Consider the following 24,874-nt stretch of genomic DNA (forward strand, 5'->3'; position numbering starts at 1 on the left):
AAAATGAGAGAACGGAGGACCTCAAAGGGATGCCACGAGAGTACAATGAAATAATGGATGTGAAAAGGCCTCGGTGAACAAGTGCAAGGGATCAGGCCTACCCACTTGAATCCCTGTTGAAAACTGGTTACCCAGGGTTCCCGCCCAACGGTTTCTAGTCCCAACCCTGCCCCTTCTCCGCCCGACCCACGGCGATATCTTTGAATCTCTTTCTCTATCTCCTCGGAGCCTGCCCCCAAACACTTGGCTGAGCGGCGGAGCGGAGAATAGAAGGTACGCGCGCGAGCAGGAGGCGGAGCTTGCCGCCCCGATCCGTACTGGGGGCGGCCTCGGCACATGCGCCGTGGTTCTGCGGCTTCAGTTGCCCCGGCCGTGCAGCCAACCGGGGCTCGCGGCGCGCTGGAGACGTATTAACGCTGTGTTGAGTCGTTGCGTGCGAGGGGGGCGACGTAAGGGCGCTCCGCGAGCCCGTCTCTCCTCGAATGAAAGGAAACAACCTCCGGCGACAGAGCCCCGCTCCCAGGCGCTGCCGGAGAACCGACACCGACTTCTTTCTCTTTCCCCTCATTGGCGCTTCTCCCCTGCCGTTCGCCTCTGGGCCCCGCCGGTGAGTCCCCACGGTAGCTCGGGGGCCCCCCATTCTCTGCCCGGCGGGAGAAGACAAGGAGGATGGCGGTGGCCAGGCCGCCGCCCCTGCCCGTTGTTAAGGGGGACTCTCGGTGGTCTCGCTTTATTGTCAAGGACCCCAGAAGCGCCGCTCGTTGAAGGCGCTTGGCAGAGAGGTGGCTGAGAAAAGTGCTTCGGAGGAGCTAAGGGAGCGGTTAGGCTCCAGCGTAGACTTCGGGGGAAGGGGCGCAGCATTTAGGGAGGAAAAAATACTGGGAATTTTTAGTCTTTGCCATCGCTTAGGACATATTTGGGAAGGAGGGAGACTCCCAGTTTGGGAAGCGTAAGAGGAAGAATGGTCAGGATGGCAAGAGGGTTGGCTTTGCGGAATGAGGAAAAACTCTGGGGTGGGGGGAATGAGGGGTGAAACTGAGATCTGAAACGAAGACTATTTGAGAGCGAACTCCTGGGGAAGGACGGTTAAAGAAAGTGGTGGGATATCTTCCTGGATTCGGGAGGATTGGAAAAGGACGATTAGGGGACCCTGACTTGACGACCGAAAGGACCTGCTAAAGTGTTTTAGAGGAAGATAGTTTTGCGAGTTTATCTAGCGCTTGATTAGAGGGAGGTCTTGGAGTCTAGTGTGTATTGAGGGATAAATAACGGAGAGAGGATCCGGTACGTTATGTGTACCATCCTTTTATTATATGGACGAACAGCACGGCATTCTTTTGAAATTTGTACGTTTCGATATTCTGCGTGGAAGTTGAAAAATCCTTTCTTTTTGAAAACCCCTTTTCTTTTCATCGGCTTACTACGTAATATCGGGTCTTATTCAGACAGTTCAAATTCTTTCTTACCCTTGGGTTTGAAACAACTGGAAAATTCCTTCAGTTTCCTTTTGAATAACCGCAAAAAGCAGTGCGAAGCATGTAATAATATCGTGCAACCAAATTCAGGTGCCCTTCCGGTTCATCTCGATCGTTTATTTCTCTCCACTGTAACTTTCCTGACCGAAATACTGCTTGTTTGGGGATCACGTTTATGTATTTTCAACTGTATGTTTCAGCTTGATTGCGTGTGGGATTGTTTGATCTTCCGGAACGGCAGTTTTTGTTTTGTTTTGTTTTGTTTTGTTTTGTTTTTCTGTGGAAATGGTCTTTCAGATACGAGACGTTGAATGAGCTCTCGACTTGCTTCTTGAATGCTCTCCTTGATGTTTCAGGTTATTTCCACCTTGGTGCTTTACAGCATCTTGTAAAATCAGGAACGAATTGATTGCCTCAGCCTAACTAATCGAGCTTTTATATTTTTTCAGACATTTCAATTATGTTTCTCACGCTGTTATCTTTGCCTCTTTTTTTCTGCTTTATAACATGATCCATAATGTTATGTTTCTTTTAAGGGAAAGGTTTCATTGTTGCGCGAAAGCATCAAAGTTTGATCTCTGCGTGCCCTGAAAAACCTTTTACGCTGAAATTAAAATGCCACATAGCTGCGTGGATCGTTATGAACCCCTTAATATTGGTCCTTGGAATGCCCTTATTCTCCTTAACGAGAGACCACAAGTGAGACAGCATTAGATAAAAATCTGTACTTTTATGATAAAGACATTTTTGTGAGGAGTCATTGTTTCCATGATGTTCCCCACTTCATGTTTCACAAGGAGGCTGTAAAAAATTAGCAAGATATGCACAGATACATTATTTTAATTTTAGTGGAAAAATCCATTTAGTCATTGCACATTGGGGAAAGTTTTTAATTGGTTTGGTGCACTTTGTTGTGTTTTCTGTTCACTTTACCAATTTAAACTGATGAAAACACTAGAATATTTTTGAATGCAAAATAAAGCGTACCTTTTTTCTCTCTTAGATTTTTGGGTATTTGATATCTTAGAAAAGGGAATTCGCAAAATTAGGATGACAAATTTACCTGTTTATAAATTCAAAACAGGCAGAATTCTGTACGGATACAATTTGAGGGACACCATTTTCAGAATCAATTTCAAGAGTAAAAAGTGCTTTTCTACTCTAGGACTTTTTAGAACCTTACAACCCGGTTTTACAGCCTATGCTAGGGTTGTGCAGAAATTACACATTAAAGATGACTGTACAGATTAGATTCATAATGTGCTATCCTTTGAACTGGCCAAGGATGACCGGGGAGAAATGCTGAATATGTTACAGTGCTTTCAGAGTGTCTACTATTCATTGCATAGTCGTAAAGAAAGCTAATTTAGAACTCAAATAGCAGATTTTGGTGCTGTTTGAATTTTGCTGTTTTGCATGGTTAATTCTAAAGATTTTGGCAGCTATATTCTTGATAAAGCAACTGAACACATATTTGCCTGTACAAATGCAAACACACTTCCCCTTTTGTTTCTTTTGTTTCTCTGTTATGTCCTTTTTTTTTCTTTAATCCTAAAAGTATTTGCTGCCTGTTTTCAATCAGTTTCATGGTTTATAGGCAGTGCTGTGAATACAGTACTGTTGTAAAGTATCCGATGGCGTTTGGAAGACTGAGGTATTTAAAATTGTAGATAGCATTAAGGGTTTGTTAAACCCATCAACGCAGAGACTGCCAAGGCCTTTGAAGTTTTGTTTAAAAAACAAAACAAAACAACCCTAGGTATAAATTGATAAAAAGACCTGTTTCTTTGTGGCTTCACATTAAATTTTGATTAAGTATCTGCAGTTTTATATTATAAAGCACTGAGTGGTTTGCAGCTAACACCTTCCTGGCACCAGCTGCTACTGTTCTTGCTGGTGAATGAAGTGCTTCTCACAAAGCTACAATGTGGTGTCAGTGAGTCCATTTTTCAACATAGTATTATGAAAATACTCAAGTATATGGAAAAATGGGAAGAATTTTACTAAATTTTAAGATGAACATTGCAGATTTTATTAATTGTGACTTCTGTTGTGGCAGCCTGGATCCTGGACCGCTTAGTTCGGTTGCTTTGGGAAAACTACACAAATCACATAACTGATTTTACACTTGTTTAGATTCTTCTTAAGAATCCATGTTGAGATTGATGATCTAAATCTGAAACCTTCTATCTTAGAGCTTTTCTTCCCTTTCTTTGTGTTTGACTTTACCACCTAGAATTATAATTTGACTAGATTTAAGGGTCACACAGAAAAATTCTCCTTCCTTTATACAATATTGCTAATTTAATGTGAACATTACTGCATTTAGAGCACCACTCTCTGTTTGTAACTTTAACCTGCAGACTTTTGGAATAAGCCTCAGAGTCAGATAATATAGTTGTTTTTTTATAAATAATCGGTTCCTAAAGTATGGTTTTTACAAATAGACTTATAAGCTTAATTTTTTCTTTACTCTAAAGAGGGATACAATAGCAAAAATTTATTAAAGATGTATACGTGATTTTTTTCTAAACTTGAAAATAATTCACATTTTAAAAATAAGCGTTCCAGAGTCACGGTTAAGTGCATTCATTTCTCCTTTGTTGGTTTATGAATATGTGAACTTGAACGAGTTGTGCAATTCTAGAATTCTGTTCACTCTGGATATTGTGTAGTTCTCTTACAAGTTTCTGCTCTGTTCTCAGATATATAATTCTTGGTCTCCTTGAAGGGGAATCTAGCTACACATGAAAAATATTTTTCATTAATATTGTGAGCAGATGATTGTTTTAGTGTCACACATTGCACATTTTTAATTTATCCACACGGAAATCGTTTTAGTTATTTCACATATCCTCTAATTTGGGAGCAGTTTGATTTTTCCGAATTATTTCAGTAACTTATCTTTATGCATACATTTGGTTTTTTCATTATGGAGGCATTTCAGGTTTTAATGTTCATTTGTCTATTCTAAATACCCGCTTAAAAATGCATATATTAAAACTTAGGTTAAATATTAAACAACTACATGACTGTGTAAATGGATATTAAAGCGCAATTAACCATTTTGTTGCCCTTCTCATTCTCTGTAGCATTTCTTGAGGCTTAAAGTGGCATTCTAAAAGCAATTTAAAAATCATGTCAAGCTCAGTTGAACAGAAAAAAGGGCCCACAAGACAGCGCAAATGTGGCTTTTGTAAGTCAAATAGAGACAAGGAATGCGGACAGTTACTAATATCTGCAAACCAGAAGGTGGCAGCGCACCATAAGTGCATGGTAAGTAGAGGCCGGCAGCCGAGAGACCCGAAACCGGGAGGACCCGACAGTGACTGACTGTTCCCGAACAGGATGAAAGTCAGTTAAATTTTTAAGAGCTGGTTTCTCACTAATGCTATGCCATTTGTACTAGAAAAGTTCCTTTTAAAGTTAACATCTTGTTGACTGTTTCACTGTAATGTCTTTAAATATGAATCTTAATTGTTTTTAAATGTAATTTATAGCTCTTTTCATCTGCTTTGGTATCATCACACTCTGATAACGAAAGTCTTGGTGGATTTTCTATTGAAGATGTCCAAAAGGAAATTAAAAGAGGCACGAAGCTGGTAAGTTGGTATTTCTGCCTCTTGAGAATAAAACTTACTTTAAGTTCATTAAAGAGGAAATTGCTTATTTTAGAGTGTATTGCATTATTATTAACAGTATAATTTTAAATTGCAGTCTTCCCCCCCCCCCCCCCCCCCCCCCCCCCCCCCCCCCCCCCCCCCCCCCCCCCCCCCCCCCACCCCCCCCCCCCCCCCCCCCCCCCCGCCCCCCGAACCAGAAATTCCAAGGCTGGGTTTAACCTATTTATCACTTGACAAAAAAGGAGGGAATCAATATTTATATTGTTCTGATTTTTTTTCTTTTCAAAAAGAATTAAAATCTTCTTGGAGGCTGTGCTGACTTAGAAAACAAGCAGTTTGCTTAATTTGAATAGATCACGTGTTAAAGGGTTCATTCAAGGGAATTTTCATAACTCAGATGTGTTTGCCTCGTCCGTCATCAAGTAATTGTGGTGATCATAAATGAAGGTGACAGTACCCTTTCGGCAAAACAATGTTACCACTTGCTGCATTTTATTGTCATTCAGCCATGTAACAGCATTTATGACTTTGTGTAACTTTTGATGGATTTTACTGTTTTTTCTGAAGGTATGTATGCTACAGTAACTTCCTGTAGTTGTCTTCACTACTGGTAACCAGATTGACAAGATACTATATTGCTGTTTTGGAAAAGTAATATTGTCTCCTCTCGGGACTTAGAAAAGTGCTCTCTGTACTTATGATGCAGTAGGGTTTACATTGAAACAATTTTCCCTCGTTTGGCTATTGTATTTCTCCTTTGAGCCCTTTATTGAAATTACATCTGTAAATGTACCTTCGGCAGCTTCACTCTCAAGTGTGCTGTTATTTTATTTTTTTAATGTTTATTTATTTTTGAGAGAGAGAGAACATGCACCTGAGTACACATGCGGGCACAGGAGAGGGGCAGAGAGAGAGGGAGACAGAGGCTCTATGCTGACAGCAGCGAGCCCGACGCGGCGCTCAAACTCACGAACTGTGAGATCAGGACCTGAGCCGCAAGTCAGACGATTAACCGACTGAGCCACCCAGGCACCCCTCAGATGTTTCATTATTTTAAAGATGGGTTTGGCAGAACATATATGTATGTTCTTGGGCACTGGATAATCTCCTATTTCGCGAAGAATAGGATGAGCAGAGGTAGGAACTGTCATTTTGATGATCAGGAATAATCCATTTTTTGTAAGTTGTCAGTCTTGTAGTATTAGGAAAAAAAGCAATATGAAGAAATTGAAGGAAGGATTTGAGACTTGCTTTAGGATAAATAATCTCAAACCCTAGAATCATTATTGGCACAGGTGGGAATTCAGAGGTCAGTTTTTGTGGTAGTGAGGCCTTAACTCTGAAAGCATTTGTATTCCCCCACACCCAAAACTGTTGTAGTAATAGAATGCTTCGTGGTTTTTTTAAAATATTTTTTTTAATGTTTATTCACTTTTCGAGAGACAGAGACAGAGCGTGAGCAGGGCAGGAGCAGAGAGAAAGGGAGACGCAAAATCCGAAGCAGGCTCCGGGCTCTGAACTGTCAGCACAGAGCCCGATGCGGGGCTTGAACTCACGAACTGTGAGATCATGACCTGAACCGAAGTCGGATGCCTGACCCACTGAGCCACCCAGGCGCCCCTCATGTTTTTTTTTATCGTGATTTTTATTTGCTGGTTTTATATTTCTTCATGTGTTGTTTTTTTTTTTTTTTTTTTTTTTAAATTTTTTTTCAACGTTTATTTATTTTTGGGACAGAGAGATACAGAGCATGAACGGGGGAGGGCCAGAGAGAGAGGGAGACACAGAATCGGAAACAGGCTCCAGGCTCTGAGCCATCAGCCCAGAGCCCGACGCGGGGCTCGAACTCACGGACCGTGAGATCGTGACCTGGCTGAAGTTGGACGCTTAACCAACTGCGCCACCCAGGCGCCCCTATTTCTTCATGTTTTTATGGCTTGTTGATTTTTGAGAACCAGAGCAGTATGTTTTTATTTCCTAGTCCTTAAAAACAAATTCAGATGCACAAGAAAGAATACTATTTACTTGCAAGTGGTTGTGCTGTAAACCTTATTACCCCATTATTTATTCCTTGGCATTATGAATATGTCTGGAAAATGCTCTACATCCTGACTCGTGAGCATTTTGCTCCCTTGACGTGGCTGCTCTAGTCAGAACGGGAGCAGTTTTGGTCTCAGTGTTACTGATTATTAACAAATGCAGTGCCTCGTTTTACATGAAGCAGAATTGCTAAATCCAGTGGAGATTTCATTTATTTGGACGTGTTTGTGAAGAGAGCATCTGAACTTTGTACACGTTTCATTAATATAAATTATTTTGATTACTTTTTAATGGTATAGTATAGGGAGTTAATTTTTTCCCAAGCGCAGTGCGTTGTAAAGAACGGCATTTGTCCCTCGAACTGGGGATGGAAGAGCATCGGAGGTTAAGACCACAAACTATAGTAACAGACTTGGATTTGAATCGCAGCCCTGTCGCTGGCTGGCTGGGTGACCCTGGACAAGTTATTTACTTGTGTACACCACGTTTTCCTCACCTGCCAAAAGGAGACAGTGGCAGTGCTTGTCTCCCAGGGATACTGTGAGAATTCAAAGAGAGACTGTCTGGGACTTAGCGTGGTGCCTGGCACGTGGCTAGGACTTGGTAAATGGTAGCCACCCTGGTAGCCAGTGTTTACAAATAATAATAACCCGCTCATGTCATTGTAGGCTAATGAAAAGCATGCTGGGCTGGGAAGTCATGAGGCTGGTTTTTTTAATAACTCTGTCACTGACACGTTATGTAACTTTAGACAGGTCGTTAACTTATTTGTCTTTTTGCCAGTGGTAAACAGATAATGCTGCATCACTGCTTACTAGACGGTGATGTTACATGACTAAAAAGTTCTATAAAAGATCAAAAGAGTTGCCTTAGGAAAGGTGTTTCAAAAGCTATTTTGAGGCCCTGGGCATCTATTAGTAAGGAATAGGGGCAAAAGGAAAGAATTTGAGCCTATAGTTGTGTTCCTTTTCCTCCTCCCAAATGTCAGGATTTAAATAAGTTACATGGGGGATAGGACTCGAGTGGCATTCGTATGTTTAACTTTGATCTGTGCAGGGAAGGTAGGTCGTGAATACCCACTGAAAATAGACAGGTGCTTCCAAGTGAGGCTCCAGCCGGTACCTGGTGTTGGCTTAACAGGTGCTCCCTGGCACCAAAGAGAAGTTTCGAGAGAAGAGGCTGGGACCTGCGATGAAAGTGTATAGGTGACCAAATGGGGTCAGAGTCTGAGAGAATGGGAGGTCACAGAGCAGGAGTTACAGGAATGTGGTTTTTATGTTCTTGCTGCCATAGGCAGTTTTCCAAGGTTTTCATGTCAGTCACAAAGATGAGGGGAGGAAAGCTATTCTGTATAAACAAAATCATCTCTTTTTCATCACCTTTGAGCGCCCAGATGGACCAGGAATGGCCAGAGTACTAAGAATTTTATCATTTGAGTCTCTGTTTTTGCAGTTGAGACAGATACATATTTTTCCAGAATGGTTTCCCAGTTCCTATTGAAGCCGTATGAAGACACCACATCTGTACCATCTACTCTTACCCTCCAGCCACCTAGCACAGAAATGCATACTTCCAAGTAAAATTATGAATCATCATGACTGTTTTCATTCTCTTTGAGGAGATGCTTGAGTATATTTGAAGAACATACTCTTTCTGGAGGAAGCTAGGTGGTGAAATCCTTAAGAGTTCTACGTTGGATAGCTACTGTTACAATTGGTAACTGTGTCAGAAATATCACTCTAAGGACAGGAGTTCAGAAGGCCCTTTAGTTCCTCTTCCCTCACCCCCATGCAAGATTGCCTACAAGCCATCCAACATAAGATTTTTCCCCGCTGTTTTTTTTATGTTTTATTTATTATTTAGAGAGCACAAGTGGGGGGAGGGACAGAGAGAGAAGGGGACAAAGGATCCAAATTAGGCTCCGTGCTGACAGCAGCGAGCTTGATGTGGGGCTCAAACTCACGAACTATGAGATCGTGACCCGAGCCGGACTCTCATCTGACCGAGCCACCCGGGCACCCCTTGTCTCCGCTATTAAATATATCAAGGAGTTGTGATTCTACCCAAGCAACGTGAATCATGACTGTCATTATATTACACTCTTCAGAATTGAGGAATCCATCCTTCTTTGTAATTTAATTATCTCACTTAATTTAAAACCATTTATTTTAGGTCTCTCTCCTTCCATTAAAGGAAGTATTTGGGTTTTTTCTTTACTAAAAATGGACAGTCTTTCATATACTTGATGACTATCCTCAGGTCACTCCTGAACTTTCCCCTTTACAAACTAAATTTTACTCCCATGTCTAAAGAAATCCTCTGAACGTTTTTCCTGCTTTTTCCAGTGGTAGAAATAGATAAAATTTATTGACCACTTAAGATGTGGGCAAAGTACCTTAAATACATGATTCTTTTTAATCCTGACAGTCATAATGTGAGATAGGAGGTTAAATCTCACTTTATGGATGAGGAAACTGAGGCTCAGTGCAGGAACCTGACTAAGGTCCTGTAGCTAGTAAGCGGCAGAGCTGGTGCTTGACTTTAGGGCCAGGCGACTCCAGAGCCGGAACTCTTCATCACACTAGGTTATACTAGACTGCCTTTTACGCTACTCAATCCCAAATCATATTTTAAGAAACGTAATTATTAGGGCTTAGGAGTTTTCTAATAAATATGGAAATACTTTTGAATTTAGGACATAATCTAACTCCTGTTAATATATTCTCTTCACAGCATTGTTAGTTTGGGGGACAAAAATCTTACATACATACTAGGTGAGAATATTCTGATTCTGTTACCCTCAAGATATCTTTTGTGGCCTCTGAAAATGAAAAGACCAATTTTAGGTGGTCTTTACTTTGTTATTTCCTCAGTACCAGTGGAATGTCTGGCGCCCTAGAGAAATGGGGCATCTGATTTTGAGTTTATGATCTAGATATCGGGCATGCCGTGAATCTGCATCTATGACAATTTATACATACACCTTTTTATTGTGTGTGGGAGGAGCCTTGCCTATTCAGGTAAGTAAGACTGCTTCCTAGAGATGGTAAGGTTTAAAAGAGGGAGCGGGGGGATGAGTCCAGGAAAGAGGTTAACTACCAGAACAGGTCATTGAGACCGGCAGTAATGGTTCAGTTGAGTAAGGTGGGATAGTTGCCGGGTCTTTAAACCTTAGACAGGAATTTCAACTTGGATAGTAAGGGGATGGGGATGGGGAAAGCAGGATTTTTCAGGAGAAAAGGGATATACAGTGGTCACTATGGAGAATGAAACCTAATAACGGCAGCATTTTTGTCTGCTATACATAGATGTTCTGCAAGGGCATCTTAAAATGCATCCTGTCTAAAGCATTATTCATCATCTCCCTGCACTGAACCTTGATTCTCTTTCTAAATCCTTTACCTTCAAGTCTTCCTTCTTCCACATCTGTCACATTGACTCTCCTTCTGGGATGTCTCTGCTTCCTTTTCTTTCTTAATGCTCCCCTGCATCCAGTCTTCCTCTTCCCATCCTTCCAACATGACTGCTGGTAATCACTTGATCTCTGCTTCCCTGCCTCCAAACCTTTACTGGTGCCTTACTGTGTATGAAATAATACCCAGAGGCCTCAGCCTGCCTCTCAGAAGTCATAATCCACCTTTCCCATTTTTGATCTCCTTCTCTCTCCTCTTGGTTTCCCATACATCCTCTTTGTCCCCAATGTTGTGCAGGCACTGACATTATCCTAGCTGTCTGTCAGTTCTGTTTTTGCGTTCAGCTCAACCTTACCTCTGCCACTGAGTTTAACATGCTGTGCACTGTAATTGTTACACCTGTGCAAGTTTCTTCCCTACTATATCGTGAACTCTGGGAGGGTAGAGACGATTCTCTTTGCCTAGCGCAGGATTCAGTGGGGACAGTGCATGGAAGGCACTTAGCAGGGTACTTGATGTCTCATTTGTGCTCAATAGCATTTTAATAAATGGGCACTCATTCATTGTTGAATTGGAAGGAGAGAAGAGCTTCAATCGGATAATAGTGTGAAACCTTAATGGCTAAGTATAAATTGGCTAGGGAGGTGATGGTGTAGCATAAAATTCCTCTTTTTTTGTTAATCAAAATTTTAGTGCTGTTTGCAACTCTAGCAGTTTGAAAAGGAAGGAGAGAAATCGAAAGGGAAAACTCAGGTTGGTTACTTGTTCAGGATGGTAGAGCGCTATGTATGCATCACACCGGAGGGTTGTCGTGTTTCTTCAACATTCCCTGGCCTGGTATGGTGTTATTTTTGTTGTTTCCTTAGGCATTGTATTTGTCAAGTCCTCCGTCTGGAGTCTAGAATTCATTTGTCTGTCCATTTATCAGTTACTTAATTTAGTGCCTACTTTGTACCAAAGCAGGATGCTTAGACACTTTGGGTACAACCACGAATGCGTCTAGTTTAGCCTTAGGAGTATGTAAAGAATGCCACAAGAGAGGTGGGATACAGGACCATCATGAATTCTATTTGGGAAGTCAGAAGGCTTCACAGAGAGTGACATTTGAAATGTGTTCCACTGGGAAAGTGATGCTGTAGAAGTCAAAGGGGGAAGAGTTTCAAGGAGGAGGAAGTGGTCAAAAGTATTAGATAAGTATTAAATGGCAGTGCTATTTAAAGTAGAGTCAGTGGCTCGTTTAGCATTTGGTAAGGGCGAAATGGGGTGCCCACAGTGCACAGAATGCTACTGCTGCTTGCTTGCTTGCTGCATACAAAGAAGCAGAAGATGCCAGGTGATTAGTGGTGCTACGAAATCCTTAGAGCAGTGGTCCTTAGCCAACTTTTACATCAGAAGAGGAGTGGGCAGGGCATTACAGGCATGTATCTTTTGAAAAAGATTCCTACATGATTTTGGATGAACACTCCTGGCTGTGGACCAGTGCCTTAGAAGATGGGTTGACCAACTTTGATTATAGGACCAGGTAATAAATATTTAAGGATTTGCCAGCCTTATTGTCTCCATTGTAGTCACAGACAACACACAAAGAAATGAGCATGTCTATGTTCCAGTAAAACGTTATTTACTAAAATGGCTGGTGGGCTGGGTCCGGCTTGCAGGATCCCTGCCTTAGGGTATCTTTGTGGAAGAACAGGTAAATTCTTCCTGAGTCACTGGCCTCGTGGTCATCTGTGTAACTGAGTGTACGTGCATCACGAGTATATTCATCTTAATGTGTACTTTTTTAAAAAGCTCAGGTGATGGCATGCAGATTAATGTGTGTAGGTATTTTACGTGTCATTTGTATTGAAATGAATTTTGCTTTACTTTGGAGATGATTAAGGAGAAAGGATGTAAGGTAAAAGAGAAACTTCAAGTCCACTGCTGGAGAAAATCAGCTCTTTGACTATTACTGAATAAATTATTTTTTTCTTTTGCCTTCACATACTACTTCTTTGTAATTGAGAATAATGTAAATTTATGTCATTACGTAACTACCTCTTATCTATTTGTGCTAATGGAGGAGCACCCAAACCAGTAATGTAAAATAATCTATGTTTGGTTTTGGGGGATGTGTTGGTACTCACTTGAGTACGGATATGTGTTTGACATTTGAGTGAGTATATATAGTGGGCAACACGGCAGTTTAAAGTACCCTCAGCCTGAACTATAGAGCTGAGCTCAGAAAAACTATCTGAATGTTTCAGATGAAAAAAAAAAAACCTTCAAACGCTACAGTGAGAATTTATATTCCTCATCAGTGATGACTCACAAAGGCTGATAGAGTTGGAGTTTGTGATATTCAGACCAAGGTCAGGAGACCAGGTTAAGTAAGAACTTGATAGGCTTCATTAGTTCATGGCCCTCCAATTTCAAAAAGCTTTCTGAACTCATTTATTCAGTAACTGCTTAGATTTAGTCTGTTACTCTAATGAAAACAAGTACTTTTCAATGGCTCTGGTTTTTAGAAGCATTTGGAATTTTAAGGTCCTAACCTATCAGTTTTGTCCTTTTTTAATAACTTTGATGGTTTTCGGATTTCTTTTTTGCTTTCCAGCTTCCCATTTAGACCTGATTATTACATAAAGTTTATTATTAATAATATTCTATTGTTAACTTGGTGTTTTTGTGAGACCCTCTTCAAAACGCTGAACTGTTTTGTTTTGTTTTTTTTTAACTGTAGCTGTAGTATAACCCAGATGCAGTTATGTGTTCATGTTTCACCCTACCACACAGTGGTATTCTTCTTAGGAATTTTTAACAGGTAAATTGGATAGCTGTCATTTAAACAGATAAGTCAGAGGTCACTCTTGTTTTCTAACAGTGTTGGATATGTAAGGTATTACTGTAAATAAAGCCGTGAACCTGGAGTTCAGGAGCATGTTTTAGGCAGCTCTGAAAACTTACCCTAACGGCCTTGTCCCGCATTCATTTTTATCGAAGGCAGTGTTATCCGTTATTAAAAACAACACAAAAAACCAGACACCAGTGTAAGGTGAACTGCCCTCACTTTAGTTTTGTCTCCTGTCTCCTGTGCAGATATCCCTGGTACCCTGTCCCCAACTCCAGTGCTTTTTATGTTTCCCTGGCCTGCAGACTCAAGAATACGGCCTCGTTTTGGAACCTCTTTTGCATTCTCATACATTTGTAGCCCGTTTCTTAGAGCAGCTGTCTTGAGAGTAGTTAACCACTTGGCTGTGAGGATTTATATCTATACGGTGGTGGTCGGTGATAGATACTGGTACATACACAGCAGTTAAACTGGGCAAAGCGAAGTCTTAGCAAGTGAGCCCTTTGTCACTTGGTTCCATATGGCTCTGTCTAGCCATCAGATTCCAGCTTTCCTTTCTGCCTGTCCTAGAAGTTGGCAGTCTTATTTTAGTTTTACTTTGTGTCTCTCTGTGGTCTTCGTTGAGTTTTCCCTGAGCTTCGCCCATAGCTCCCGAGAAAGCAGTATTTCGCCTTTTATTCCTTAGGATTTCTTCCTTTTACAAACTGAACTTCAGCCCTTGCCTGGTTTAATTGACTGAGGAGCAGGTACATCCCAGCTTCTGGCTCCCGCAGGACTTTAGCTCAGTCATAGCCCTTTCGGTTCCCTTTATCGGCACTCATGTGTGATTTAGTTCCTCTTTAGTCTAGGTCAGCTCGTTGAGACTAAGCTTGTGGGGTACAGCTTAACCTTAACATAGTAGAGTTTCACTGATAGTAGAAGAGTGGTTACCACAGGCAGGACGGTGGGGAGGTGTTGGTTAACGAGTAAGAAGTTGCAATTGGGAGGGTGAAGAAGTCTAGAAGCCTGGTGTACGGCACGATGACTAGAGTTAATGCTACGTTGTATACTGGAAATTTGTTTCAGAGTAGATTTCTGGTGCTTTCACCACACACACATGCACACACACACACACACAAAATGGTAAGCGTATGAAGACATGAAAATGGTAAGCATATGAATACGTGGCTATGCTAATCAGCTCAACTGTAGTAACCACTTCACTAATATTAAAATATCATGCCATGCATTCTAAATATGCATAACTTATATTTTAAAAATTTAGGAGCTAGTGTAGCTTCTAGCCACACTGTAAAGATGATGTGCAAATATCTGTAATAGGATAGGGCCTTTTTTTCCAGTCTCCCCATGTCAGAAGAGGTGTTTGAGTTTTGAGGCGTACTAGGTGTACTAGGGAGCAAACTGAAGAGACGAGTAGAAGTAAAAGAAAAATGATTCTTACCAAATTTTCACCTCTACATAAAGAACTTGAAATCAGGGTATGAACAGGATAAGGTGACAGTTAACATTTATACTTCTTTGGGGGCCGAAAATGAGCCCTCAACTGAATATTTGATACGTGGGACAGACAGACATTTTTGCAGGGGGAAGGGGTCCACAGTTGACCATGTTCCTGTCAGATTCTCTTTCATTTTCCCACGTTGGAAAGAGTCACAGGTAGTACAAACTTGATGTTCGATGGCAGCTGACAGGCATTCTGCTAAGAGCCCAGGAGGGACTGACAAGTTTGAGGGCAAATGTTTTATGTCAAGAGGAATACAGGATAACGTTACCCGGGTCTGGCCAACTGGTGCCAGCTGTGTTGGGGTCCCATTTTCCTATTACTCCACTTTTTCAAGAGAGGTCGTCTTTTGTCTTCTTTTCCATAGCTTTTCTTAAGGAAAGTGTACCAGCCATCTAGTTTCCCATCTTCTTTCATTTTTTCTTTTTATCTCTTTTTGATTCTCGACCTTGTATCTAACAGGGCGAATCTTTTCCTCCCAAATATTCTTGCCTCTGTTCATTCTGTGCCCCTTCAGCTACAATGTTCTCCTCAGTTTTACCTCTCCAAATTCTAGATCAGACTGTTTAAATTTTTAGGCATACTTGAAGATTATTATGTTAAATCTGTTCAATGGTATTAGAACCATGAGTGAGAAAAAAAATACACCAGAAGATATTAAAATCTTCAGTAACAGAGTAAGCTTAAAGTCAATACATTTATTGAACACTGCTTTGTAAAGCAGTGTTTATCTTCCCAAAAACTCAGTCTAGAAACAATTGATGGATAAAATCTATACATTTATAAATATAATTAGCCAGACAAAGAAGTCAAATGGTAAGAGCCAAAATGGATGCTGTATCTTAAGTCCCATAGGAGTTCAGGGCAGAAAGGATTATTTAGGGGCTGGGGTGTAGTAGTCTGCTACACTTCAAGGTGACAGTTACGTTTCTGTTTTGTGCTCCTAGGTACACAAACACATTTAAATTTTATATTTAGCCTTATGGATAATTTTTGCTATTTTGTTAGCACCTTGCCAAAACTTCATATACAAGCGGGTATTTCTGCTTTTATATGAATGCTGCTTAAAATAGATCCAGTAAATTCTAATTGAGAAAAATTCCTACTCCTAACCTTGAAAAGAATTTTCCACTCTTTGAAACCATTTTTATTGGTATATCTTTTTTCTGCCTTGAGAGGAAATAACAAAAGTGAGAATGAGCATTTCCTCACTTAAAAATTTTATCTGTCCTAAATTGCTGTAGTTAACTGGTTATACTTTGGGTGGATTTAAATTGAGAACCAGCTAAAACAAATTTTGATATATTTTGGACATTTGGTTTCCTTCTTATTCTCAATGAACTGAAAGATGGGTATTAAAAGCATTTGCTGGAGTATTCCCAATACTGTTGATTTTTTAGTTTACTTTAATTTTTTTTTAATGCTTGTTTATTTTAGAGAGAGAGAGCGCAAATGGGGAAGAGGCAGAAAGAGAGGGAGACACAGAGTCTGAAGCAGGCCCCAGGCTTCGAGCTGTCAGCACAGAACCTGATCTGGGGCTTGAACTCATGAATCGTGAGATCATGACCTGAGCCGAAGTTGGATGCTTAACTGACTGAGTCACCCAGGCGCCTGTATTTATTTTTAAGTTTGTTTGTTTATTTTGAGAGAGACAGAGGCAGCGTGAGTAGGGGAGGGGCAGAGACAGGGAGAGAGAGAATCCCAAGCAGGCTGTGCACTGCCAGCTGCGGAGCCCAACGTTGTGCTCGAACCCACGCACCATGAAATCATGACCTGAGCCCAAACCGAGAGTCAGATGCTTAACCGACCGAGCCACCCATGCGCCCCGTTTTATTTCTTTATTTTGAGAGAGTGAGAGAGAGGGACAAGATCTTAAGCAGGCTCCATGCTCAGTGTGGAATCTGAGGCGGGCCTCAATCCCATGACCCTGGGATCATGACCTGAGCCAAAATCAAGAGTCAGGTGTCCAACCAACTGAGCCCCCCAGGTGCCCCTAAAATAATTTTTTGTATATGAAAGTATTTTTGTCCATTGTAGAAAAATCAGAAAATACGGGAAAGTATAAACAAAACCATCCACCCAGTGACACAGAATCTGAAACAGGCTCTAGGCTCTGAGCGGTCAGCACAGGGCCTGATGTGGGGCTCGAACTCACAGACTGCGAGATCACGACCTGAGCTGAAGTCAGACGCTCAACTGACTGAGCCACCCAGGTGCCCCTGAATCTCATTTTTTTTTAAGACTAGAGTAATAGAAGTAAAATTAGTGGATCAGGAAATAAGAACTTTTAAAGAGCTCTTTGATAAATAAGGCAAGCTGCTGTCCAGAGTGTAGTGATTTCTAGCAGGATATGCGCACGCCCATCTCACTATTTTTGCCAGTGTTGAGCCAAGTACAGTATTTTTAACAGCACCTCCCCTCCTTTCACTTTTACTTGCTAATTGAATTCAATAATGTTTTTCAAAATGTGCCTGTAAGCCCATTTTTGATGAAACTTCAAGATGAACTACTTGCAGTAGAGTTCTAATGAGATGGGGTATGTTTGACTTGTTAAGAAAAACTGGTTGTAAAGTAGTACGTGTGGAATTATGTACAGAAATACTGCCATGCAAACACTGTAACGCACCATCAGGGCATCTCTACTTGGTAAGCATGAGTGATTTTTAAATTTCCTTTGTGCCCTTGTCTTTTCCAAAATTTCTCTAATTGTGTTTTTTGATGAAAGATACAATTTGCTAAAATAATAAAACTTCATAATTAAGCTGCACTACAAATGCTGCACTTCCTCAAGAATTTATAAGCCACCCCAAAGTATTTAACAGCTTTTCCTGCTTGATGACTTGGCACAGTATTTCTTTTTAACAGTAATACTCTGAAGTTTCTGTACTTAAGGAAATGGAGTATTTCTCTAGTATCAGTAATGGGCACTGGCCCTCCTGCTTTCTGGGGTGTACCTGCCTTGAGAACGTTTCTACTTCTGACTTAATAGGAGTATTTCTTAAATGATAGCTTGATTGAGAGGTTGAGGCTCTGACTTGTTTAAAGAAGTATAAGGAATTTTATTGGAATTTATATTAGCCTCTCCGTATAGCAAAAATGCTTAGGGGCCAAGTGATCCCAAAGTTAGGATGGTAAGTGTTCTTTATGTTAAAATCAATAGAGGAGTGAGAACGGTTCCAAATGAGGTATCTAGAAACCAGCAATTTTTAAGATTTACCTTCTAGTGAATTTGTTTTGGCATGGCATTTGTAGCTTCGGAGATAGCCTCATTGAAAGTCCACTCAGTCCAGTATACTATGATACGTTAATCAGAACCACTAGCAATCATTGTTATGTACTTTAAAAAAAAATTCTTTTTTAATGTTTATTTCTGAGACAGAGAGAAACCGAACATGAGTGGGGGAGGGGCAGAGAGAGAGAGAGAGAGAGGGAACCGCAGAATCCGAAGCAGGCTCCAGGCTCTCAGCTGGCAGCACAGAGCCCGACACGGGGCTTGAACTCACAAACCGTGAGATCATGACCTGAGCTGAAGTCGGTCGCTCAACCAACTGAGCCACCTCGGTGCCCCAATTCTTATGTACTTTTTTAAAAAAGAGCTTTTTCCTAAATTGAGAGCACGAGCTAGTTCAACAGTAGGAATTATCCAATAAAGTTAGAACGTAAATACATTAAAATCTGTTTAAGAATATGTTCTTTTATCTATTTGCCCGAATTCATAATGCGGGAGGTAACAGATTAAATTAAAATAGATGAGCATGTTTTCAGAATCAACATCACAAATTATTTTTAGAGCTTGAGATATTTCAAAATCTACTTTAATTCTTTTATCCTTCTTCCCTCACTTGAAATTGATTTTACCAAGTTCCCCAATAGTATGTGAGGTTTTTCTCCCCAGAGATTCTCATTAAGTGGAGATGTGAAGGACAAATTGTTTCTGGTATGAGACATTTTCTGCAGTTACTCATTTCCAGGAAAATCTGGATTGTGGAAAGGGCTAAGTTATATACGGCTTACATTCCTGCTATGCAACATTTCAAGTTTTCTCTTGGCCACAGTGAAACAATAGACATTAATAATATTCCATTAATTTTGTCAATGTTTAACATGGGGGAAAACACCCCTGGTAGAATTTTATTCAAATTATTTCTAGGCGAGAACACAAGAAAAATGGCATTATTAGTTACAAAACTTCAATAACCAGTTTGTTTTCCTTGACAGAGATTGATATGCCTCTAACCTGACATCACGGCCTTAGGGAAATCGCACGCTAGTAATAATTATTTTATTGTTTTGCTGTAGATGTGTTCTTTGTGCCATTGTCCTGGAGCCACAATTGGTTGTGATGTGAAAACCTGTCACAGGACGTACCACTACCACTGTGCATTGCATGATAAAGCTCAAATACGAGAGAAACCTTCACAAGGAATTTACATGTAATTATTTAACTTCTTTAAGTTTTTTTTCCACAGTCCTACTTTAGGGTTTTGTAAAAGTTTTTCCCGTTTCAAAGCATTTCATCATCATTGTAAAGGGTGTTTTTGGTAAGGAATTTAATGGTTAGAGAAATGGCATAGGACTTTTAATAAGATTTGTGGAATCCAGCTTATGAATGGGGTGAAGTGTACTGCTCATTTTCTTAATTTGAGAAACGAATTTCGTTTGTTTACTTCATAATTTTTGATTTCTTCATTTTTTTGTAGGGTGTATTGCCGAAAACACAAGAAAACCGCACATAACTCTGAAGGTAAGTCATTCAGCCGCTTCTCAGTATCAGGAAGAAATTTGAGTGAATTCTGTACCGATTTTTGCCATAAGATGTATCTCAGTATTGAATACATTTCAAAGAATTAAGAAAAGTGTTAGGACAAACTAATATACATAGTGGAAATGATCTGAAGTTTTAAGGAAAATTTTACCCCTAAACTTAGTTCTTGTAAGGAGTATGTTGAGAATGTATTTATCTTTAGGAAAACACATGACGGCGGGGGTTTGGGATTTCTGTGATCACGAAAGTGGTAGTAGATTGCAAAGGTCGTAATTGGGATCTGTGCTGCTGTCAGATACGCAAAGTGTGAACGAAGGCCACTGGTACTACATTTTGTGATCACCAGGCTTTCTGTTAGGTTTTCATGTTGTAGTACTGTTTTAAAAATACAGACATGTTCATAAGAAGTAATTAACTTTAAAATATATTAACTTTTGAAATTATAGTTTATCTCTCCTTAAATTTAGATAAAACAAGGTCAGGGATGTTTATATATAGTTAGCCAAGTTGTACCTTGTCTTTAAACGGTATGGAAAAGTTCTTAAATTGAATTCTTATATCATACCTTTACAAACAGATGGTTTTGATACTGTCACTGGCAATATAAAAAGGCTTAGATTTAATCTGAGATTGTTCTGTCCTTCTATTTAGATTAGAGATCTTTAGTTTTTGTTAGCCTCCGAGAATGCATTGCTTAGCAGTAGAATGGTTTCAGCCTGTTGATTTAGGAAGTGGTTTCTTTTATAAAGACTTACCTAGTTATCAGTGTTAGCATATTAAAGTTTGTGGCCCTTTTTGATATCTTAGATCTTGGCTGTATCCTACCCTTTGGGACTCCAGATTGGTTCCATTACTTTAGGATAGTGCTGGTTATATAATCTTCAGCAAAAACTTGTCTTTAAGGTAAACAGATTCCATAGCTGTTAACAACAGAACATTTCGGAGGTGATAAAGTACAACTGAAAAAAACCTTTATGTTTTCCTTGGTTTTTTCCTCATTTAGTTCTAGAATTCAGTTCAAAAACCTTTTGTTCAAAGGTTAAGAGGAAGCTTTCCCACCTTTCATTGGTTCAGATTTTAACAGTGTGTTTTTTTTAATTTTTAATGTTTATTTTTGAGAGAGAGAGAGAGAGAGAGAGAGACAGGAGAGAGTGGGGGAGGGGCAGAAAGAGAGGGAGACACGGAGCTGCCAGCACAGAGCCTGATGCGGGACTCAGACTCACAGACTGCAAGATCACGACCTGCGCCACAGTTGGATGCTTAACCGACTGAGCCACCCAGGTGCCCTGGATTCTCTTTAAAATTGTAGTGACCATATATGTATGGTAAACCAAGGATTAAGAGCTGGGATCTGATGAAGATGAGTCTATGAACACCCTGGGGCAGAATACTTGAGGGTGGCAACAGTGATTAACAGCTCCCCTTTTATTCGGTAGATTTCTGAAGCTGATAGTACCATCTAGTGGTAGAGAAAAGTCACTGCAGACTGTAAAGTAAATTTTGGCCACCTTTTTGCTTTGAGAAATTTATTGAGAAAGATCTAAATTACTGCTTTTCAAGATGACTTTTTTCATGTAACTGGAAGGATTCCTAAATTCCTAAATTATTCAAATTTGTAATACAATTGTCTTGAATTTGGGGTTCGTTGTACATTTTTGTAGCACTTTGGGGCCCCTTGTATTATTGATATATACGTAGTGTGTATATACTCATATTGTAGAACTTGAAATATAATTTTACAATTTATCACTTTTATCTAGCTTGTATTTGACATTGAGTGCTTTGTCAGAAACAGAACTTCCAATTACTTCATTGTTCTAATGGGAAACATATGTTCTACTTTATGATTGTAATTTATGATTGGGGTTTATAGGATTGTATTTCAGGGACTATCTTTGAGAATTATACCGCAGTAGTTTGTATAGCAAAGAGGAATTGATTACCTGTGGCAGTGTCTTGATTATTTGCCATCGGTGGCTCAATAACCTAGTTTGCTAATACTTAAAATAATAAATACGCCATAATTCAGTCTGTTCATGTTAGTTTGATCTAATATGAACTGTTTTGAAATATTAAATTCAAAAATCTCTTTACCGTCTCCATAGTTTTGCCTTTTCCAGAATGTCATATAGTTGGAATCACATAGTATGTAGCCTTTTCAGTTTGGCTTCTTTCACTTACTGGCCTTTTTTTTTTTTTTTTTTTTTTTGGAGGCGGCGGGGGAGTGGGGCGGGGGGGTGGATTAGTTGATAAATACATGCTTATGAGAAAGATCTGTTAGGTAAAAGGAGATTGAAGCTCCAGGACAGAGGGAGACTCCGTGCACAACCAGAATTGCCCTGTGATGGGAGGACACTTCCATTGTAATAGAGAAGGAAGAAGATAGGTAGTTCCTCTCTCGTCTGTTTGCTCTGTGAGGGACAATGTAGGGGAGGCAGGAGGGCTGGAAGTTGAAGGAGAGAGGAGAAAGCTTGCAGGAATAGTTGTGAAGATGGGAAAGGAAGTTTGGAGAAATGTAAGGGCTCCAGACCAGGTAGAGGGTTCAGTTAAGGTTGCTAACCATTTATGTAATGATACCCTCAGTTTATGTGACTTCCGGCAATTCAGGATCCTGTGTGTAGCACAGAGAAAGTGGCTAGTTAGAAATCTAAGTTAGATAGGGAAGTGAAGGCAGGAAAATAAGAAACAGGAAGGAAGTAATAGATGGGAGGGGGTGTGATTGAAGATAAGCGAGAAGGAAAGTGCTTGGGAAAGCGGTCATTTTGTGGTCCCAAAGTATGTGTGATTTATAGTGAGTTCAGAGGTTAGAACCCTTCTTAGGTGATTATAAAGGTGTCCGGGTGTGATTATAGGGATTGGGTAGTTGATGGAGGACATCACTGAAGGTCAGGGAACTTGCTTGGATTGTCCCATGGGCCTTTGAAATCACCCAGGATGCAGCAGGGGCTGGAAAGAGGAAAGAGCAGTAAGCTATGTGCTAAGGAGAATCTGATGCATGGGGTGGAATGATTGGGAGCTGGTAACTGTTAGCAACAAGGAGGGGAGGAAAGTAGCATAATCAGTGTACCAGCAAAATTGGCATCATCTGGGAGTTGGTTAGAAACGCCTCATCTCGAGCCCCACCCCTGACCTACTAAATAAGAATCGCCACTTTAACTAGATCCCAGGTGACTTGTTTGCACATGAAAGTTTGAGAAGCAGTGGTTTTAGCTGGATGACGTGGACCTCAGGTGCAGGGCTTTTTACAAGTGGCTATAGAACAAATGGTTCAACAAGGCTGTCTAGTAGGACTTATTGTGACAATGAAGTGTTCTATATTTGCACCGTCTATTATGATAGCCTCCAGCCACATGTGGTCGTTGAGCACTTAAAATGGTATAGTGCCCTTCTACTCTTTTTTTTTTTTTAATGTTTATTTTTGAGAGAGACAGAGCATGAGTTGGGGAAGAGCAGAGAGAGAGAGAGAGAGAGAGAGGGAGACACAGAATCCGAAGCAGGCTCCAGACTCCGAGCTGTCAGCACAGAGCCTGACTCGGGGCTCAAACCCATGAACCGCGAGATCATGAGCCAAAGTCAGACGTTTAACCAACTGAGCCACCCAGGCACCCCTGCCCTTACTCTTAATAGGAATTTATACATTAAAAATGGGCAGGAAAAGCCTAGAATTAAATCCCGCAACTTACGTGCCCCATCCTTTCGCCCATGTGTTTAGATAATAGATATATTCTTCACCTTTTTTTTAAAAGCAGTATTTTTTAAATACCCAACATTGGCAATAACAGATAGGTCTAGTTTGTAGCTGATGCTAGCTTCTGTATTGTAGACATACCTTAACATGATAGGTTGTCATCGATAAACAGTTGAGTACCTACAAGGAACTGTGATTATGTCTTGTGGTTCTTTTAAAATCATTTTCATTAAGAGGTTAAGGCTTTTCTGTTTAATAATGTATATGGAGCAAAGTAATCTGTGATGAGATAGAGAACAGTATTTAGAGTAGATGCTGAGTGTTAGCTATTTGCGGCAAGAATGTGTAGATTGTAAGTCGTGATTACAAACATAACCTCAGCTCGGTTTAGGTTCTTGAAATTGTAAGTAGCCAAACTTGTGGCTTATTATTTTTGTTAAGCTACCCAGTATAGAATGTTTTGCATGGTATGGGTGCTCAAGAAATGTTTGTAATGTCTTTTCTTTGGCTTGAAACAGAGCATGGTTTTGAATGTATCCCTTATTTGGGTGTGACCTTTCTGTGTCCTGTGGCTTGTCTTGCACCGGTGTTAGTAGAGCATGATGAATTAATAGAACGGGATTTTTTATAAGTCTGAAATTTCTTAAAAATAGCTTAGTGAGAAGTGCCACAATTACGGTGACTGTGAAAGACAGTATATAAAGGAATCTTTTGTGCCTAACCTTGGAAGACCTACTCTTGATTTTATTCAGGGACCTGGTGGATCCCCTAGCAGACTTTCTGGAAACTTTATATTAGAGATTGCTTATCAAATCATAGAACTCCATTTGTGTTTCAAGAACTAGAGTCACTGTAGTTCTGTTAGAGGTGTGTTGAAAGTGTGCTGTCCTCTGTGTGCATTCTGCTTTAATATTACCTTAGTATGCTCATTCCCTTTGTTTCTCTACAATGTGTTACACCCTCAGTCTTCGTTACTTTTGTTAAGTGGAAGATGGGGAGATTTTTATGTGACATCAGTGTCCTTGAAACCCTTTTAAGTTTTGTGGCATTGAATAGATTTATGAAATACTGGAAAGGCGGTTTTGTGCACTGGTTGAACATGGGCTCTGAAATCAGATCCGTATTTGAATCTTAGCTCTGCTACTTACTCGTACATGGTCTTGGGCAAGCCATTTAGTATCTCTGGAGCCTTGGATGCTGCATTTGTAAAATGGGAATTAAAATAAAACCCTACCTAGGGGCGAGGGTGGCTCAGTCGGTTGACCGTCCGATTTCGGCTCAGGCCATGATCTCGTGGCTTGTGAGTGCGAGCCCCGCGTCGGGCTCTGGGCTGATGGCTCAGAGCCTGGAGCCTGCTTCGGATTCTGGGTCTCCCTCTCTCTCTGCCCCTCCCCTGCTTGTGTGCTGTCTCTTTCTCTTAAAAATAAATAAACATTAAAAAAAAAAAAAAAACTCTCCCTCATGGAATTACTGTAAGGATTAAATGGAATAATGTCTGTAAGGGTCTCAGCAACATTCCGGGCACATAGTTCAGTGCTC

General features: G+C 40.4%; 1 protein-coding gene across 4 annotated transcripts in view; it reads left to right on the forward strand.

Moving 5' to 3' along the window:
• Positions 1 to 365: 365 nt before the first annotated feature.
• Positions 366 to 24,874, forward strand: part of PHF6 (PHD finger protein 6) — a 46,895-nt gene continuing 22,386 nt past the window's right edge. For 2 of the 4 annotated variants that reach the window (XM_043571240.1, XM_043571241.1), the window contains exons 1-5: positions 429 to 607; positions 4,568 to 4,751; positions 4,976 to 5,077; positions 19,182 to 19,315; positions 19,583 to 19,626. In XM_043571240.1, the coding sequence (XP_043427175.1) occupies positions 4,614 to 4,751; positions 4,976 to 5,077; positions 19,182 to 19,315; positions 19,583 to 19,626 (418 nt within the window). In that variant the 5' untranslated portion in view covers positions 429 to 607; positions 4,568 to 4,613. Of the gene's footprint in view, positions 608 to 4,567; positions 4,752 to 4,975; positions 5,078 to 19,181; positions 19,316 to 19,582; positions 19,627 to 24,874 lie in introns of all 4 variants that reach the window. The other 2 variants (XM_043571239.1, XM_043571238.1) reach the window with 2 other exon arrangements.

The sequence above is a fragment of the Prionailurus bengalensis genome, chromosome X, assembly GCF_016509475.1.
Source record: "Prionailurus bengalensis isolate Pbe53 chromosome X, Fcat_Pben_1.1_paternal_pri, whole genome shotgun sequence".
Taxonomy (NCBI): Eukaryota; Metazoa; Chordata; class Mammalia; order Carnivora; family Felidae; genus Prionailurus; species Prionailurus bengalensis.